This window comes from Ogataea haglerorum, assembly GCF_019207285.1.
Source record: "Ogataea haglerorum isolate 81-453-3 chromosome Unknown 81-453-3_NODE_14_length_230722_cov_96.824488, whole genome shotgun sequence".
NCBI classification, from domain to species: Eukaryota; Fungi; Ascomycota; class Pichiomycetes; order Pichiales; family Pichiaceae; genus Ogataea; species Ogataea haglerorum.
In genome coordinates, this window is record NW_025065164.1 from 27960 (window position 1) to 44462 (window position 16503).

At 53.3% G+C, this 16503-nt stretch overlaps 12 protein-coding genes across 12 annotated transcripts; 5 read left to right on the forward strand and 7 right to left on the reverse strand.

Annotated features, from left to right (window-relative positions):
• Window positions 1-2: 2 nt before the first annotated feature.
• On the reverse strand, window positions 3-1079 carry KL911_004468 (uncharacterized protein; the record flags this gene model as incomplete). Its single annotated transcript, XM_043199762.1, has 1 exon — window positions 3-1079. The coding sequence occupies one exon, from the start codon at window positions 1077-1079 to the stop codon at window positions 3-5; it is 1077 nt and encodes a 358-aa protein (XP_043052664.1).
• A 141-nt stretch (window positions 1080-1220) lies between these two features.
• Window positions 1221-2723, reverse strand: KL911_004469 (uncharacterized protein; the record flags this gene model as incomplete). The annotated part of the gene is made up of 1 exon (XM_043199763.1): window positions 1221-2723. One exon carries the CDS (start codon window positions 2721-2723, stop codon window positions 1221-1223), a length of 1503 nt encoding a protein of 500 aa, XP_043052665.1.
• A 492-nt stretch (window positions 2724-3215) lies between these two features.
• On the reverse strand, window positions 3216-4478 carry KL911_004470 (uncharacterized protein; the record flags this gene model as incomplete). The annotated part of the gene is made up of 1 exon (XM_043199765.1): window positions 3216-4478. One exon carries the CDS (start codon window positions 4476-4478, stop codon window positions 3216-3218), a length of 1263 nt encoding a protein of 420 aa, XP_043052666.1.
• A 101-nt stretch (window positions 4479-4579) lies between these two features.
• On the reverse strand, window positions 4580-5353 carry KL911_004471 (uncharacterized protein; the record flags this gene model as incomplete). The annotated part of the gene is made up of 1 exon (XM_043199766.1): window positions 4580-5353. One exon carries the CDS (start codon window positions 5351-5353, stop codon window positions 4580-4582), a length of 774 nt encoding a protein of 257 aa, XP_043052667.1.
• A 677-nt stretch (window positions 5354-6030) lies between these two features.
• KL911_004472 (uncharacterized protein) lies at window positions 6031-7353 on the forward strand (the record flags this gene model as incomplete). The annotated part of the gene is made up of 1 exon (XM_043199767.1): window positions 6031-7353. One exon carries the CDS (start codon window positions 6031-6033, stop codon window positions 7351-7353), a length of 1323 nt encoding a protein of 440 aa, XP_043052668.1.
• An 84-nt stretch (window positions 7354-7437) lies between these two features.
• Window positions 7438-8118, forward strand: KL911_004473 (uncharacterized protein; the record flags this gene model as incomplete). The annotated part of the gene is made up of 1 exon (XM_043199768.1): window positions 7438-8118. The coding sequence occupies one exon, from the start codon at window positions 7438-7440 to the stop codon at window positions 8116-8118; it is 681 nt and encodes a 226-aa protein (XP_043052669.1).
• Window positions 8119-8218: 100 nt separating this feature from the next.
• Window positions 8219-8701, forward strand: KL911_004474 (uncharacterized protein; the record flags this gene model as incomplete). The annotated part of the gene is made up of 1 exon (XM_043199769.1): window positions 8219-8701. The coding sequence occupies one exon, from the start codon at window positions 8219-8221 to the stop codon at window positions 8699-8701; it is 483 nt and encodes a 160-aa protein (XP_043052670.1).
• Window positions 8702-8730: 29 nt separating this feature from the next.
• On the reverse strand, window positions 8731-9381 carry KL911_004475 (uncharacterized protein; the record flags this gene model as incomplete). The annotated part of the gene is made up of 1 exon (XM_043199770.1): window positions 8731-9381. The coding sequence occupies one exon, from the start codon at window positions 9379-9381 to the stop codon at window positions 8731-8733; it is 651 nt and encodes a 216-aa protein (XP_043052671.1).
• A 64-nt stretch (window positions 9382-9445) lies between these two features.
• Window positions 9446-11488, reverse strand: KL911_004476 (uncharacterized protein; the record flags this gene model as incomplete). Its single annotated transcript, XM_043199771.1, has 1 exon — window positions 9446-11488. The coding sequence occupies one exon, from the start codon at window positions 11486-11488 to the stop codon at window positions 9446-9448; it is 2043 nt and encodes a 680-aa protein (XP_043052672.1).
• A 214-nt stretch (window positions 11489-11702) lies between these two features.
• Window positions 11703-13139, forward strand: KL911_004477 (uncharacterized protein; the record flags this gene model as incomplete). The annotated part of the gene is made up of 1 exon (XM_043199772.1): window positions 11703-13139. One exon carries the CDS (start codon window positions 11703-11705, stop codon window positions 13137-13139), a length of 1437 nt encoding a protein of 478 aa, XP_043052673.1.
• Window positions 13140-13191: 52 nt separating this feature from the next.
• Window positions 13192-15120, forward strand: KL911_004478 (uncharacterized protein; the record flags this gene model as incomplete). Its single annotated transcript, XM_043199773.1, has 1 exon — window positions 13192-15120. One exon carries the CDS (start codon window positions 13192-13194, stop codon window positions 15118-15120), a length of 1929 nt encoding a protein of 642 aa, XP_043052674.1.
• A 30-nt stretch (window positions 15121-15150) lies between these two features.
• Window positions 15151-16433, reverse strand: KL911_004479 (uncharacterized protein; the record flags this gene model as incomplete). Its single annotated transcript, XM_043199774.1, has 2 exons — window positions 15151-15579; window positions 15645-16433. The coding sequence occupies 2 exons, from the start codon at window positions 16431-16433 to the stop codon at window positions 15151-15153; spliced, it is 1218 nt and encodes a 405-aa protein (XP_043052675.1).
• Window positions 16434-16503: the final 70 nt, after the last annotated feature.

The following is a 16503-nucleotide window of genomic DNA, read 5'->3' on the forward strand; positions in this document are numbered from 1 at the left end:
GTCTATTTTCTGGTCCACGGCTCGTACTCTGGTTTATTGACCCTGTCCCACATGCTCACCAAAATATGCCGTTCGCCGGCCCACGGCTCTCGTCCGTGGCTCACCTGGAGGTTGTCCACAATGGCAATGTCGCTCTCCTGCCATTCGTGGTGGTACGCCAGCTTGATCGACTGCTCCACTAGCTCGTCTAGATATTTTTCCGGAATAGGCATGGAGTTGTCGTATTCCAGAGCAGCGGTTTTATGGTACGCGTTGGACTTGAACTTGGCGTCGCCATAGTAGGCGACAATGCTGTTGAATAGCACCGGATACGACTCTGTTTCCGACGCCTTGTAGCTCCTGATCGGCTTCGAGTGCTGGCCCACGATGAGGTCGTTGTTCTCGTCGAAGTAGTAGTCCCTGCTGACAAATTCCTCCACCAAAACGCTGGCTTTTTTCTTCTGCGTCTCCAGGTCCTCATCTCGGTCCAGGTTCCTGCCGAAACAGAAGTAATCTCTCCACGCCGTGTTATTGTCGGTTTCCAGCGGCCAGGTCTGTTTCATGTACAGGCCTTTATTCCCCAGCTCGGTCAAGAAATCGGGATAAATCTGCTCCAGAGCGGCGAACAGCTCGCCGCCGTGCACAAGAGGCGTTGACCCGCCAGACGCCTTGTACCTGGTGCACACAAAAAATAGCTTGCTGGGGTATTTCAGAAACCTCGAGAACTCGTTGTGCTGATAAATCGTCATGCCACTGGGGCCCTCGTTGGCAGTGGACAGATGTGGGGTGACAATAGTCCGCTTGGCGGTCGCCCCGGTCTGCTCGAATTCTGCGTCTCCGCTGCTCGTGGCAATTGCCTCCACGTACCGCGAGATCACCTCTGGATCGGTGGTGCCTGTGTGCCGGAGAACTACAACGCCGTGATTTTTCAGCTGCTCGTTGAAAAACCCCTGCGTGCCCAGCTCCGCCAGGAAAGCCGCCACATCGTCTGGCGAATGGCTGCCGTCGTCGTTGTGCAAATCATACGCGACAGGGAATTCGTGGCCCCGGAACACGTGAGCATTGGGCAGCAGGATCTTCTCTAGGTTAAGATCAGTCATGGTAAGTCCAACTAAGCTCAGACAATTGAGCTGCGTTATATTATAGCCACATCAGCAGCCGCGACGGAGAAACGCTGCTTTTGGATGTGGCTTTCGCCACACCTTATCTGCTATCGTTCGCTATCGGCGACCTGCGTAAAACTAAATAGTCACGTGATCCAGTCGCTCGAGGTCGGAGGTCGAAAACTCGAGGTCCGCGTCCGTGCACAGAACAGCCGTGTCGAACCGTCTCTTTTCGTCCCTCTCTATATGCTCCTCCTTGAGCAAATAGTTGTCCACCTTGATGTCCTGCGGATCTTTCCATCTGAACAGCTCCGTGTACTCGTTCTCGCGGCCGAGCACCCTGTCCACTACAGTCTTGCCCAGAACAGGCAGGAACTTGAACGCGTGCGACGAGCCGCCCGTAGCAACAATCAGATTCTGGTAGCCAGGCACAAAATCGATCACAAAGTCGCTGTTAATGGCGTCCGTGTACCACAACAGCTTCGTCTTCAGCTTTACCCCTGGTAGCCGCACCACGTCCGGGGCTACAGCCATGAAAATCTCCTTGGCCTCCTCGACAACGCTCCTCGGCAGTCTTTCGTCGCCGAGCGTCTTTGGCACGGAAACATAGCGGTCGCCAACCCGCTCAGGGTTCAAGTATTTTCTCTGTCTGGTGTTGACTTTCAAAATGCCTTCCTTTTTGGTTGGCGGAAAGAAGGCAAACCCACCCTCGCCCACGTCGTGGTTCTTGTTACGGTCGTGCTCGCTGCTCGTCGTCTTCCACTGGAAGTGGGGATACTCTGAGTACTTGTCGATCAGGTCCTGTCGGGTCCTGGGAATTTCCAGGTACAGAATGTTGGCGAGCGACGCATGGATGCGCTGCTGCAGCTGGGGCACGAGCGACTCCGTCCACGGGCCAGCGCTCACAATCACGAGGTCTGCCGTGTGCCGCTGGCCGTCTGCGGTGGTAATCCCGCCAATAGCGTCTCCGGCTGGAATTTTGTCGCGAAACGCTCCCTGCTCGCCGTAGTAAAATTTCACCCCCGCGTGCTCCAGCAGGATTTTCACGTAGAAGCACGCCTTGTCGGCCTTGAGCATGCGCCCGATGCCGTCCAGCGTGCCGGAGACAGTGCTGATCTTGCCCCGCTGCTGCAGGTCGCGCACCACAGCCAGCTTCCTATGCAGCCCCAGCAGCTTCGCGCGGAGCAGGTCTTCGTCGGAATTGACATCGAACTGCGTTGCACGCAACCCCAGTCTTTCAAATCCTTCGAGATTTTCCTTTTCGACGGGGGCCATTTCCGGCGTGTCAGAGATCCGCAGACCGCCTGACAGCCGGATCAGCTCGAGGTCGTCGTCTACAAAGCGCGCCTTGTCCGCCTCTGGCAGCTGCTGGATCTCTTCGTTCCATCTCTCCCAAACATCAAGGGCCTCGACAGCGAGCTTCGAGTACAGGCTCTTGGTCTCGTAGTAGACACGGAAGAACTTGTTGATGTCGCCGCTGGCGCTATCGGACCCGAGCAGCGGGTGGTACTTGGTCTCGTCGTAATTGTTGCGGTCGAAGATATGGATATTCTTGTACCCGTTCTGCACCAGATGGTAGGCTGCCGAGAGTCCGAACACGCCGGAGCCCACGATCAGGATCTTGGCTTCTTTGTCGTACATGGCCGAAACTCCTCACCTGCCGCGGTCTTTATACGCGGCCCAGGATTGCCCAAGCCAGCGAGCTGTGGCTTTGCTCCACAATAGTGAAATACTCGCAGATGAGCGGAAAAAATTGACGCTAAACTCCGCAAAGACGATCCCCGGGGTCCAGCAGTTGCCCGCTCAGAGCTGCAGAAGAACAGGCAAGGGTTTGTGTTGCTGTCGCAATAGAATGTGCAGTTGCGCATTCGACTCGCGCGTACAGCTACTGTCGCATGCAAAAAGAGCAGCAGCCGCGAGCTTGAGCCTAAAAGAGAGCAAACCCGTGTTTACGAGGATTCTGGGGCTGCTGTGTGTGGCTACCTGCGACATTTCGCAGTTTTAGAACTCTGTATTCGTATCTCCCGGCAACCGCAACGAGACAAACAGATCCACCAGTACAAGGACACGGATTGTGCTGGGCTGTCCGTGCTGGAACTACGCGAGCTGCTGCGTTGCAGACTACTAAGTCTCTTATTTAGGATCATACTCGCCCTCGACGCCCTTGAAAGTGTGCCGCTTGGCGTCGTAGAAGACGTCTGGCGCCGATTTCACGCTCGCCGCGCCAGGAAACAGCTCCGGACACAGCTTGATGTACTTCGGGAACCGCCACTGTCTGCCCGACCAGCTGGTCTCCACAGGCAGCTCGTTCTTCAACGCCTCGGACACCAGCTCGCACTCTTTCCACACGCGCAGCACGTTCAGCCCCATGAACTTGCGGATATCCTCGTGCGAGGCTCTGGACTTTTCCCACACCTTGACGACGAGGTCGGGGAATTTGGACACGTCCTCTAGCCCCTTCGGCCCCGTGGACCCCATGCCGTCGAAGTCCGACCCGATCCCCACATGGTCCCAGCCGATGAGGTTGACGATGTGCAGCACGTGGTCGACGCAGTCGTCGATCGACGCGTCGGCCGCGTCGGGCTTCTTGATGAAGTTGGGCACAAAGTCCACGCACACGACGCCGCCGTTCGTCTTCACCATCTGCAGCACGTCGTCCCGCACGTTCCGCTCGTGGGGCGTCAGCGTGTACGCCGAGCTGTGCGAGAAAATCACCGGCGCACGCGCAATCTCCAAAACGTCTACCATCGTCTTGTACGACACGTGACTCAGGTCCACCATCATGCCGATGCGGTTGAACTCGCGGATGCAGTCGCGGCCGTACGCGGTGAGGCCCTTGTCCTCCTTGCCGGCAATGACGGTCGTGCACGCGGTGGCGAACGGGTTGTCGCAGTTGTGCGTCAGCGTGATGTAGCGCACCCCGAGGTCGTAGTACTGTCTCACCACGGCGAGCGACGTGTCCACCTGGTGCAGGCCCTCGACGCCCATTGTGACAGAGATCTTGTCGCCGTTCGACTCCTGGTAGCTCCGCAGCGCCTCGTCCGCGCTCGTCACAAACTTCATGCTCCGCGAGTACTTGTCGACGAGCCGCTTGATGATGTCCACCTGCTCGAGCGTGTCCCGCACAATGCTGTTGGGCTTCTCAAAGTCCTGGTACAGCTCGTCGGGGCTCGGGCAGTCCATCCAGCAGCTGAAGAACTGGACGCCGACGCCGCCCTGCTTCATGCGGCGCAGGTCGGTCTGCGACACGAGCGGCTCGTCGAACCGGAACTTGTCCTCGTTGATTTCGTAGTGCAGCTGCCACCTGAGCTGGTAGGGCAGGTCATTGTGGACGTCGATGACGGGCGTTGCTTTCGACAGCCGCCGGAATTCCTCGTACAGGTCTGGCGCAGGCATGGCGAGAGGGGCGCGCCGCTGCGGTATTTATAGGGCGGCGGATGCCATTTTCGGACAGAGATAAGCTTTATCTATATTTGTCTTACGTAATCGTCTGCATCTCAGAACGGGAAATCGCTCTGGTCGTCGACGCGGATGAGTCTGCCGGTAGTGTGCGGCGACAGCATCGCGACAGCGGTGATAATACCGCTGGCAGAGGATTCAGGGCTGACAGCCTGCTGCTTGACGAACTCAGGGAAGCTGGCAGCGGCAAGATCGTTCGACTCGCCGCTTACCACCAAGTCGACCAGTTCCTGCACCATGTCGGTAGCAACGAGACCTGGGTGGAGTCCAGCGAAGCTGAAATTCTCGTCGGCTAGCTCTTGGCTCAGTTTTCTGACCACGTAGTTGAGGGCGGCCTTCGACGCTCCGTAAGCGCTGACAGGCAGCGGCATGTAGGCGGTAAGGGAGCCGGCAAGACTGGTGGTGAAGGCGACTTTGCGGGTGTTTCTCTTCAACAAGAAGGGGTAGGCGGCCTTGAACGCCTCAGCGGGACCAATGGTATTGACCAGGAAGTGATCAATGTATTGTTCTCTTGGGCAGGTCAGAATTGAGTGAGTAGACTTGCTAATTCCAGCGTTGATGATGGCCACGTCGATACCGTCTGTCAACTTGGCAATACCCTTCTCCAGCTGCTCTTTGCAGTCCTCGCTGGCAATGTCTGCAACGACGGTGTCGACGTTGGGCTTCTTGGCGAGCTCGAGGAGTTTTGGGGCTGAGCTTGCGGATCTGTACGATCCGATAACGTAGTTGTCTGGGTTCTCGCTCAGTTGTTTAACAATGGCAAGTCCAATACCTCTCGAGGCGCCGATGACGAGATAAACTGTTTGGGTCATAATGTCTTTGGTTAGTGACAAACTACATTCTAACGTCCCTATATATAGTCGCCGGAGAAGCAAGGCTGTGGCCTTGCTTCACCTGAGGTTTTTGAAAATAATCTGAAAATAATTTGTAAGATTTATTCTCTCCGAGCTTGCGCGCGGAATTCGCTCTTCCTTACAAAGTGCGAATTACAAAGAAATTTGTCTAGCTCTCCGGGGCCCAAATTTGTCCCGAGGCGGTCTCTGAGCAGGAATTGGCTGCAACGGGCTGGAGAAACTGCGCGGAGAATCGCGGCTGCAGGAAATGCATTTTCAGCGAGGAGCTGCGTGTCTAGTTGCAACCAGTGCTCCCGTAGATAAGGTTTTCACGAAAAGTGTTCTTGCCAGCGTGTTTGTGCGTTCTGTTTCGTCTGGAATTGCACCGGTGTGGTTGCGGATGACTTTCTCCAGTCTGCCCCGTGCTACCAGAACGGTATTAAAAAAGTCGCATCATTAATTATATTCTGCTAGCAGCACCGCGACTCTCTATTTTCCTGCTCATTGTGCTATTGGCGGCCAGAGCACGAGAGCCAGCAACACGGACAATTCCCATTGACCTGCCCGAGATGGTCTCTCTTCTGAACACCGCCATGTTTCAAGCCCTGTAGCTCCTCGAGGCGTAGATTTTATTTTATTTTTTTGCAATATCCACCATGTTCAAGCCAACACTGGTGCTGGTAATTGCACTGATATCGCCTCTTCTGTATCAGCAGCTGCTCAACTTCCTCAACAGAAAGGTAGTTCCGCTAGAGGTGCTGCGCTACTACGTCCAACACCCCCTCGACGACGTGACCATCAAGATTCCAGTATACATCGAGTCTGCGGATCTGCGATTGCTCGACGTCGGAGAGGCCATACACATCCAGACCCTCGGCAGGCTGCGAGAAACAGAGCGCACGCTGCCCGATGTGCAGTTTGATTTCTTCGAATACACGAACCAGACCGATGCGCTTCTAATGAAATTTTTCATCAGCGACGGCAACGGCATATACGTGGACGCCGTGGAGGGCTACGCGGCGCTTTTCTACACGCTGGAGGCGGTGGACGCCAACGACGTGCCGTACTTCGGCACGCAGCTGCTCCTGGATCACTGCTACAACGATGAAATCAAAAACTACGTTGCAGACAGGTTTCTGCAGCTCGTGGACTACAACTCGAAAAAGCACAGCTTCTTGCACCAGTCGCAGTACGAGACCTCGTTGCAGGATCCTCTGCGGCTTGTGTTTGTCATGATGAGCGCCGAGACCAACTGGGAGGTTGAGCAGGCCGTGAAAATGCATCTTGAGCCCGTTCTCAGCATCCTGTCCAACTACACCCTGGAATATTTGCATGTGGACGAGGACGTCAAGTCGCCGTCACGCTACATAGACGAGTATTTCCCCGAAGAGTTGTCCGCGTTGCCCAACTTGGCAGACTTCTATCTCTCGCACAACAGCTCCAACTCCACGCTGTACCTCCTGTACTATCCGTTTGAGCTGGCAGACGACTCGATCCGCACCATGTCCGTCGACAACCACAGCATTTACTCCAGCAAGGAAAACACCTTTCTCAACATAAAATCCTGGGGATCCGTCTACTTTGCGCACACTGCAAGCTACCACGGCTACGTTCCTGCGCAGAATCTGGCCGACTGTATGTGGTCGTTTGCAGAATCTGTGCTGGACCACTATCACTTTCCGAACGAGAACATGGCGCCTGCTCTGCGCATCCAGATGTACAAGCGGATTGCCACGGTCAGGAACCTGACTTACTTCAGCCACAGGCTCTCGCAGGTAGTGGGCTGGCTCGAGAGCAACACTCTGGACAGTTCTCTGGGAAGCGCGATTCTCGACGCTTTCGGTCGCCGGGAGCAGGTAAAAGAAAGGCTAGAGAGCTACGACTACGACGCGGCGCTGCAACTTAGCACAGACTTGGCGGCCGTGTTCGACAAGCAGATACAGAACCTTGATTTTGGAAAGCTGGAGATAATCGGGTGAGCGCAGCCCTTTACCGTGTTCTGTTTATCTGTTTAGGTCCAAACTTATAAATACCGCTGCGGGACAGTTCCTGTGCCTACTGCCATGTTCTACGAGCTCAAGGATTGGAGTTCGGTCGCGTCGACCGACCGATCACACCCGCTGATTTTCGAGACTGCCCGAAAACCGTGCTACATCATGGCCGACGTGGGCCACTCGCAGCAGGACGACAGATTTCTCGAGGACCTGCTAAAGCGGTGCGATCTCACCGGCCTGCGCCAGAAACACTACCAAGACGTGGTCAGAAAACAGGTTAGAGAAGAACTGCTGCTGAAAAGCAGGTTTTTGAGGCTCGCCTCGAAGGTGCGCGGCTCCTCGTACGTGGACGCGCGGGTGGACAAATATATCAGAGCAAAAGGTATCCTCACCCCGGGTCAGTACCCGATCGTCCAGAAACCGATTTTGAAAAGGGTCGAGTGCAACGACCTGGGTCTCAAGTACAATTTCGACATGGAGGCGCTGGAGATTGAAAATCAAGAGAAACTGAGGCAGGAGGCCATGGATGCAGACATTTTGTACTTGGAAGCTCCTAACAAGGGCAAGCTGTACATCAGGAAAGTAACATGTCTGCTGGATAAGCCATCGCCGTTCCTTATGGAAGCCTGCAGAGCGCGCATCCGGAAACGCACTCAATATTTTGACAGGCTCCTTGGCGAAAAGCACCAGAGCTTTGACGAGTTTGAGTACCGACTGCTGAATCAACCGATCCGCACCTACATTAAGTGATACCACTGCTTGAGCTGCTAGACGGCACCTTGGTGCAAGGGTGCAGAATATAAAAAATATTTCATGCCAATTGGAAAACCATATAGTTTAATGAATAGTCATGACTAGCACATTCACGAACACCGCTAAAAAGATCGTCTCGCTTCTGGAAAAATACCCCGCCGACAAAGTGAAGCACTACGCGTCGTTCAAGTTCTCGCAGATCGAGCGCTTCTGCAACATCGGCTCGATACCGATTCCGAAAAAAGTTCTAGAGGAACAGGCCATCGAACAGAAGAAACAGCAGAAACTGATCAAGATCGACGTGAAGAAGCTCAAAAGAATGATTTTCACCGACGAAAACGCGGCTCCCAACTACAAAAAGGAGCTGTTTGACGCGGATATCCTGAATCAGCAGTACAAGTCGCTCAAGAACATCGCAGACAACAAGTGGGCGGACCACTACAAGGTGGACAAAAAACTGCTGGAGCCAAAGGGAAACCCCAACTACTATGCCAGACTGATGAAGGACGTCAACCGTGGAGGACAGGAGCGCGAAAGCATATTCGATGCTTTCCGTACTATCATCACAGGAAAGTACTAACGATAATGAACGGTAATATACTAGTGCGTTTATTTTTTGGCGAACTGTACGTAGCAGTCTGTGTCATTGATTTTTATCGAGGTTCCCAGACTTTCCAGACACCGGGCCGCCTCGAGGTCTGAGCGGAACTCCACAAGCGCGAGATTGCGGATGTGCACGATGTTCACGTTCAGGAAGCCAGTAAACTTCTCGAAGACAGATTCCAGTTGATCCCTGGTAGCAGAGCTGGGAACGTTGGAGATCAGCAGAATTTTATGAGGCTCTGCAGCCTTGGCTCCTGGAATTCTGCGTTTCTTGACCGTCGCTGGCGTCTGTAGCGTCGATTTTCGTTTCTTTGTTCGTTTTTCCAGTCTCTGTGCGCGCTGTTCTTGTAGATATTGCTCATACGCGGACTGGTCCATACGTTCTCGCGTTGCCAGGTCACTGTTCGCCTTCGCAATGTACATGTCCATTGGCTTGTCAAAAAGGACTTTTGTGTTGAGTTGTTCAATCGCACGCACGCAGTCTTCGTGCGACTTCAGCGTAATAAAGGCCTGTCCTCTTAATTGTAGATTTTTGAACAGCCTTATTTCCACGATAGATACTCCGAGCTCGCTGAACAGCTGCTCTAGCGCCGAGCGGAGCTTCTGGTGCGACAGCCGCTCGTTCAAGTTGCGCACATACAGTGTGCAGATAGACATGGGCCTAAAAATTACTGGCACAAAAAATTAAGAGATGCACCGCCTAGAAGCTGCTATGTACAAATCAGTTACCAGCCTTCTGCAATCCCAACTCCTGCAAAAACGCATCGGACGAGGGCTTTCTGCCAAGCAGATCGACCAATAGATCCATCTCCTCCCGTGAGCCTCCCTTTTCCAGCACCTTTCTTCTGTACTCCAGACCGCTCTTCACGTTAAACGGATCTTCCTTGAACTTGGAGTAGAAAATGTCTGCAGCAAAGACTTGCGACCACAGATATCCGTAGTAGCCAGACGCATAGCCGCCCATAAGATGGCCGAAAGAGGCGTACCCAGTGGTGGTTTGGTCGCCATTTTTCACCAGAGCCACTTCCTCACGCAGATCGTTCCACAAGCGGTCCATGTCCACCTGGCCGTCGGCAGAGGTGTGGAGGCTCATGTCAAATAATCCAAAGTGCAGCTGGCGCAAGTTGAATAGCGCACCGTTCACGTTCTTGGACTTGATGAGAGAGTCTATTAGGTTGTCAGGAAGCGCTTCGCCAGTCTCGTAGTGGCCGGAGAGAAACTTGAGCTGGTCCTTGCTCCAGCAGAAATACTCCAGAAGCTGGGAAGGCATCTCCACAAAGTCCCAGCTCACAGAGGTGCCGTGGAATCTGGCGTACTTGGTCTCGCCCAGCAAATCGTGGATTCCGTGGCCCAGCTCGTGGAAAAAGGTGACCACCTCGTCATGTTTCAGCAACGAGGGCTTCGTAGCCTGATCCCGGGTAAAATTGCACACCAGCGAGGTTGAAGGATACACCTTCTTGCCGGTCTTGACGTCTACGTACCCTGGGGCAAGACCGAAGTTGGCAGCATGCCCGTACTTTCCCTCACGGGGGTGTAGGTCAAAGTACAAGTATCCAACAAACTCTTCTTTGGAGTCGGTTTTCCAAACGGAGAATTGCTGGACCTCAGAATGCCAGGTCTTTGGATTCTCAACCTGCCTGAAGCTAAGCTGGAAGATTTTCTCGTAAATGGCCAACATCCGCTCAATTGTCTGCTTCAGAGGGAAGTACTCGGATATCTGTTTCTCGTCGACCTGGTACTGCTCCTCGAGCATTCTATTGTGATAGTATCTGTGGTCCCAGACATAGTACTCGGAACCTCCCGTGTCTTTTTGCTTCATTTCGCTCAAACGCTGAATTTCTTGTCTTCCCAGTGGCTTGAGCTTGTCTCTGAGGTCAACCAAAAAGTCCATGACTGTCTGGGGCGTTTTTGCCATGCGCTCCTCCAATATGTACTCCGAGAAGTTTTCGTAGCCGAGCAGTTTGGCCAGTTCGGCGCGAGTCGCGACAGCCTGTTTCAGAAGCGGGCCGTTTTCCTTCACCTTGTTCTGGTCGCCCACAAACGCCCGTTTCCGGGTCTCTGGGTTGTTGGCATACTTCAACACAGGGAACAGGTCTGGGTACTTGAAAGTCATCTTGTACTTGCCGTTGTCCTGCTCAAACTGGGCCACAAGGTCCTCAGGGACGCCCTCGAGCTCCTCCTTGGTAAACCAGATGTGCTCTGTTTCCTCGCCCAGATTTTTCGAGAATTCCAGCGCATAAGTGGACAGTCTCTGCTTGAGGTTCTTGATTTGCTCCCGCACCTCCTCTGGCTTGTTCAATCCATTGCGCTCATACTGGCGATGGATTTTCTCGAGGAACCTCCTGTCCTCTCCCTCCAATTTGTCCAGCTCGTTCTCATAGACCGCGTGGATCGCCCTGTAGACGTCCAGACGCATGTCCGACTCGACGCTGAACTCTCTGAGCCTTTTGTCGGCCTCGTTCGAGGCGTCCCGAAGCTCCTTCGACGCAGAAACGTGCTGGTAAAAGGTAATTTGGTTGGATATTCTGGCTTGCACGTTTTCCAGATGGGCAATTGGCGCGATGGTGTTTTTAAACGACGCATTGTCCAGGGTGCTGGCGACCAGATCGTCGAGCTGCCTGCCCTCTGCTATCAGCTGGTCGGCCAGCTGCAAAATCTTCTCAGGGGAGTGATCCCATTCCAAAGGCTGTTGAGTGGTGTCCATGTTCCAATAAACAAAGATTGCAAACACCACAGGTAAAATATAGAACACGGATTTTGGCATTTTTCACCACCTGAAACCAACGAGGTTGGGGGGTTGTAGCAGGTTAGCGTAGCGGTGTAAAACAGTTCCTGCGGCGCTCGAGTAGGCCTCGCGGATAGTTGGCGGGCCTATGATCTGGTATTCTGCGTATTCAGACTCTTGCAAGAGGGCACGCCTGGCAGCTTATCTAATCTAGAAATTTCACATTCATCTTCACAACGAAATAATATTCTCTATGGCGTCGAGCAATGAAGATATTATCGAGCAGCTCTCGCTCCAGCTGCTGGAGCAGACAGAGAAGAACTCGAAGCTGGAGGTGAATCTGCTGAACAGCCACCAGAAAATCCAAGAGTTGAAGCGCCAACTGGTGGAGAGCCGAAAACAAAAGGAGGATAGCGATAAAGAAGTCGAGCGGTTGAGCTATGAGATGGAGGACCTCAGTGCCACGCTCTTTGACGAGGCCAACGAGAAGGTGAAGGAGGCAAACATTGTCGCGAACGACTTCAAGCTGAGAAACGAGAAACTGATCGAGACGCTCAAGGATCGCGACACAACGATAGAGGTGCTTAACAACGAGCTCAGGAACCTCAAGCGGCTCATAGCCGAGCTGGAGCACCAGGATCCTCCGCAGACGCCTCCGTCGAGGGTGATTTCGGAATTGGTGCCGGACTCCCAGTTCGCACTGCCCAAACTGATAAAATACAATGGTCAGCCCATATACTCTCCAACATTCAACCAGCTGCGTTTTGACCTGCTTTTGTTCAACCAGTTCAAAGAGTCACTCGAAAACTTCCAAAATATCAGAGAAACGTCCTTCTTCCGCCACTTGGTGAGCGAGGAGATCGAGCCGGTGCTGCGGCTAGACCTATCTCCATCGGTCAAGTTTTTCCAGAAGAAATCATTTATCAGCAGTCTGTTCGAGTCTAAAGTCGTTATAGAGCCGTTGAGCGCCTCCACAGAGCTCTGGAAGGCTGCACAGGCGCAGTCGGCACCGTCTTCGCCGTCATTGTCTGTCAAGAGCCTGAACTTGAGAATGTTCAAGTACGAGACGGATAGACCGGTGGCCATGGAGGCCAGGTGCTCCCTGTGTGGCGAGGCGCGGATGGGCATCAACTATGCTAGATTGTACGTGATGCGAGTCAGAGAGGTGGAGTATTTGCTGTGCATCGCGTGCGCTACCAAGCTGAGACGTACCGTGGACTTGCTGTCCCGCGTCAAGAATCTATCGCAGATGCAGGACGAAGAGGAGGTGCTGCGTGTGTGGTGTGAGCTTGCGGAGCTGCGCGGCCGCTTGTTCTACTCGAAGTTGGGCATTTGGGACGAGTCGGACGAAAATGGACTGGTGTACGGCTGGAAAAATAGCTGGCTCGGTCAGCAACCCGTCCAGGAAACAGACAACAATGCGGACGAAACTGCGGAGACAGAGCAAACGCCTCAGAACGTTCCAATCGCCGACACAGCGAGCGACAAGACCGTGCAGCGGGAGGACGGCCAGGACGAGACGCCAGACTCCGTTCCCGAGCCCGTCTTCAAGGAGGAGCCCGAGATCGACCTGAAACCCCAGCAGGCGGCCGCGTCGTCCGGCACCGACGACATCCTCGAAAACTACACCAACACGTCCGACGAGGAGTTCAACGACGCCCAGGAAGCACACTCTGTAACCAACGACTAGGTAGCCAAGGCTGTGTACATAATAGATTTTTCCAGGCTGTGTTCCAACTCTCATGAGCGACTCAAGTCAAGTGCAAGTGTTCAAGTTGCTAAATCCGTCCAGCAAGCTCAAATACCAGTCAATCATACAGTCAGCCTACGTCGCTGAGCGGCTAGACATGGTGACACGGTGGCGCAAGCTGCGCATGAAGCTGATCACGTGGAACTTGGGCCGCATGGATGATTGTCCTCTAGACCATATACGCCAGCTGCTTAGCTGCAATCAGGGATACGCCGATATCTACGTCGTGGGATTCCAGGAGACCATCCCGCTGACCTCGTTTTCTGCCTCTCCCAAAGTCATTGACCAGTGGTGCGACAGACTGCTAGCAGCGCTGCCTCCGAGCCAGTTCCAGGCGGTGCACCGCTACGGGCTGCTTGGACTGACGAGCGTGCTGATAGTTAAAAGCGAAATAGAGAGCCAGGTATCCGGTTACAGCTCTCGGACCGTCGGCCTCGGCTATCTGAACTGGTACAACAAGGGCTGCATTGAGACGCAGTTTTCCATTGGCCGAATAGACCAGAAGCTTGCGGGAGTGCGAGTCCAGGTGTTCAACATGCATCTGACACACGGCGAGGAGGAACTGGCGGTGGAAATGAGGAACCAGTGTCTTAAGAAAGTGCAGGATAGCCTAGGAACCATTAGAAACGCATCACTTGCCGGGCCAGTACCGTCTGTGGAAGACGAGAGTGTGTGCGAGCCGCAACTGAGCCAGGTCGAGCTTGAGAGGATTGACAGCGAGACAGTTCATCAGATGTTCAAAAGAGAGTGTCGCAAGGTAGTATTCGCGAGCGGAGATCTCAATTACCGTCTCGAAAGCACAAATGTGAATGACTATATCTATAAAGGTGACTATGAAAAACTGCTGGAGAGCGACCAGCTCCGCGTACAGAAAAAGCGAGGCAGCATTTTCAGCGGGTTCTCCGAGGGAGAGATCCGGTTTCGCCCCACGTTCAAGGTGACCGAGACGCTAGAATACGAGGACACTCGCGTGCCGTCTTACACGGATAGAATTCTGTACAGCGCGGACGACGGACTGGAGCAGCTGACGTACGACGTTTGCGAGGTGAACGGGTCTGACCACCTGCCAGTGGTGGCAGAGTTTGTGTTGGATGCTAGAATGGTCGATTTTGGCGCTCTGAAAGCAGTGCGTTCCGAGATCGGAGCCCAGCTGGACAGAATCCTGAACCAGATGGAGATCGTGGACATTTCGCCGTCGCTAATTGAAGTCGACGTTGTGGCTGGCATAAGGGAGGTGCTCGAGGTCACTGTGAGCAACCTTACGGATGAGCCGCTGCGGTACAATCTGGATATTGGCAAGCGGTTTTTCAGAAAGCCTGTAATTGAGCTGCTGAACGACGACGGCGTCCTGCCAGCAAAAAAAGCCAAACAGCTCAAATTCCAGATTAGCACCTCCAAGATCGAGAAAATTGACAAGACACTCACAATGAAGTTTGCCAATTTCGAGTTCGTCAAGTTTCTTGCATTCTCCGTGTCCTCAAAGTCACTTCTGTTCCAGCCTGTGGATAACCTAGAAGAGATGCAATACCAGAACATTGTGCAATCATTTGACTTTATCTTGAAAGGTGCAACAGATAATCTATTAACAAAAATGCAGTCTGTTGTCGATCTCTCGTCGCTGAATGAGTTCGAGGTATCCCTGCTGAAAGATATGACGCTGCGGGAGATCAACTTCGACCTGCTGGCCAAGCTGAACTCGATAGGAATGGTGCAAAACGAGGGATCGTGTGGACTCATGAGTGTGCTATATTTGTGGCTAAGAAGCCTGCCAGAGCTCGGAGGAGACAAGAGGTCCGGTGCTGTGCTGCGCAAGATAATCGCCTTGATAAAATTCCTCCATCTTGACCGCGAAGCAGGGTTCAAGTATTTCGGGTTTTTATTTCAGGACGAGTATGAACTGGAACGCGCTCTCGAGTCCTAGACGACCAGGACATCAAGCAGCCTGCCGCACTCAAAGATCTCCCCGCTTTTGATCTCCAACACTTTGACATCGTGGAGGTTGACCAGCCCCTTTTCGATGCTTATAAGCTCTAGCTCGGTCTCGAACAGATTTCCTGGGTCCAGAGTGAATTTCAGGTTGTTGGTGAGAGAAATCAGCCCCACCTTGCTGAACTCGTGCTGGAAAGCTCGCACCAGCTGGTTGAGCCCGTACAGCGGGACGGGATCGGACTTGTTGGCGTTCTGGATCGGCATCGGCGGCACTGACTTTTCGTACTGTTTGTTGATGGATGATTGAATGTACAAAATGAGCGAGAGCGAGTCGTTCGACTTGTTGATAAACTGGAGCTTCCATTTGAACACCTCGCCGAGCTTGACTTTCGTCTGGCCAGAAACTGAAATGCTGAGGTTTTTCTTGGAGTGGTTGAGCGTCACCGACGAGCTGGATCGTAATTTATTTTTCTTAGGCAGGTTCAGAGCAGAGTTGGTCGACCTGGATTTGAACACCCCTAGATTAGGCGACGCCATTGGGGGCACGCTGGGGGCCGCCATGAAGTCGACGTTCGTAGTCCATCGAGTCACAATTTTCCTGTTGCCATTGACCGTGCAATGGATGGTGACAGAAACCGGCTTAACCCATTTAATGTCGTTATTTGTCAGTCTGTATGTGAGCGAGAGAATCGAATGGTTCTGTAACACCAACGGATACTTTATCACCGAGTAGCCAGCACAAAGACAGTTTCTGATGTCCATATCTACCGACTCAATTCTCACCGTCACTGCGGAGGCCCGCAACTGTCCAGAAAGAGCCACTTCCAAAGAGGCCATGGTTTTCTCCGTCTTGATGGTCTTGAACCGCATCTGGAATACGGGGCTAATCCGCAGCGACGTTTCTGCTTTTACAAGTTCGTAAAGATCCACATGTTTCGTCAGCACCGTGCTGCCTATAGTGACTGTATCGTGCGATTCTAGATTTTCTATTTTCTTTGACTGTTGTCGAAAAGAGGCTTTGATCTGCAATTGATTGGAAAGCTTGTCCGGTACCACGATCGTATCCAGCAACCACACAGCCTCAGACCCTATGACGACTTTGGAATCGAGCACTATTCTCGCCGTGTTCTGCAAATTGTATACCAAGTCAACCTCGACCTGTGCCACGGACGACGGAGTATACACCACGACCTGGATGTCCTCGTCGAAATACGCAATGTCCAGCGTATCGCATTGGCGCAGCTGTTCCACGGAGTCCAGCACGTCGGCGGAAATCCGTGTTCTCGGAACAAGCACACCAAACATTGGAAGACAACACTTATCGACGCGGGTGTTAAAAAAAAATATTTGATCGACTGCTCCCTTCTATTTCAAA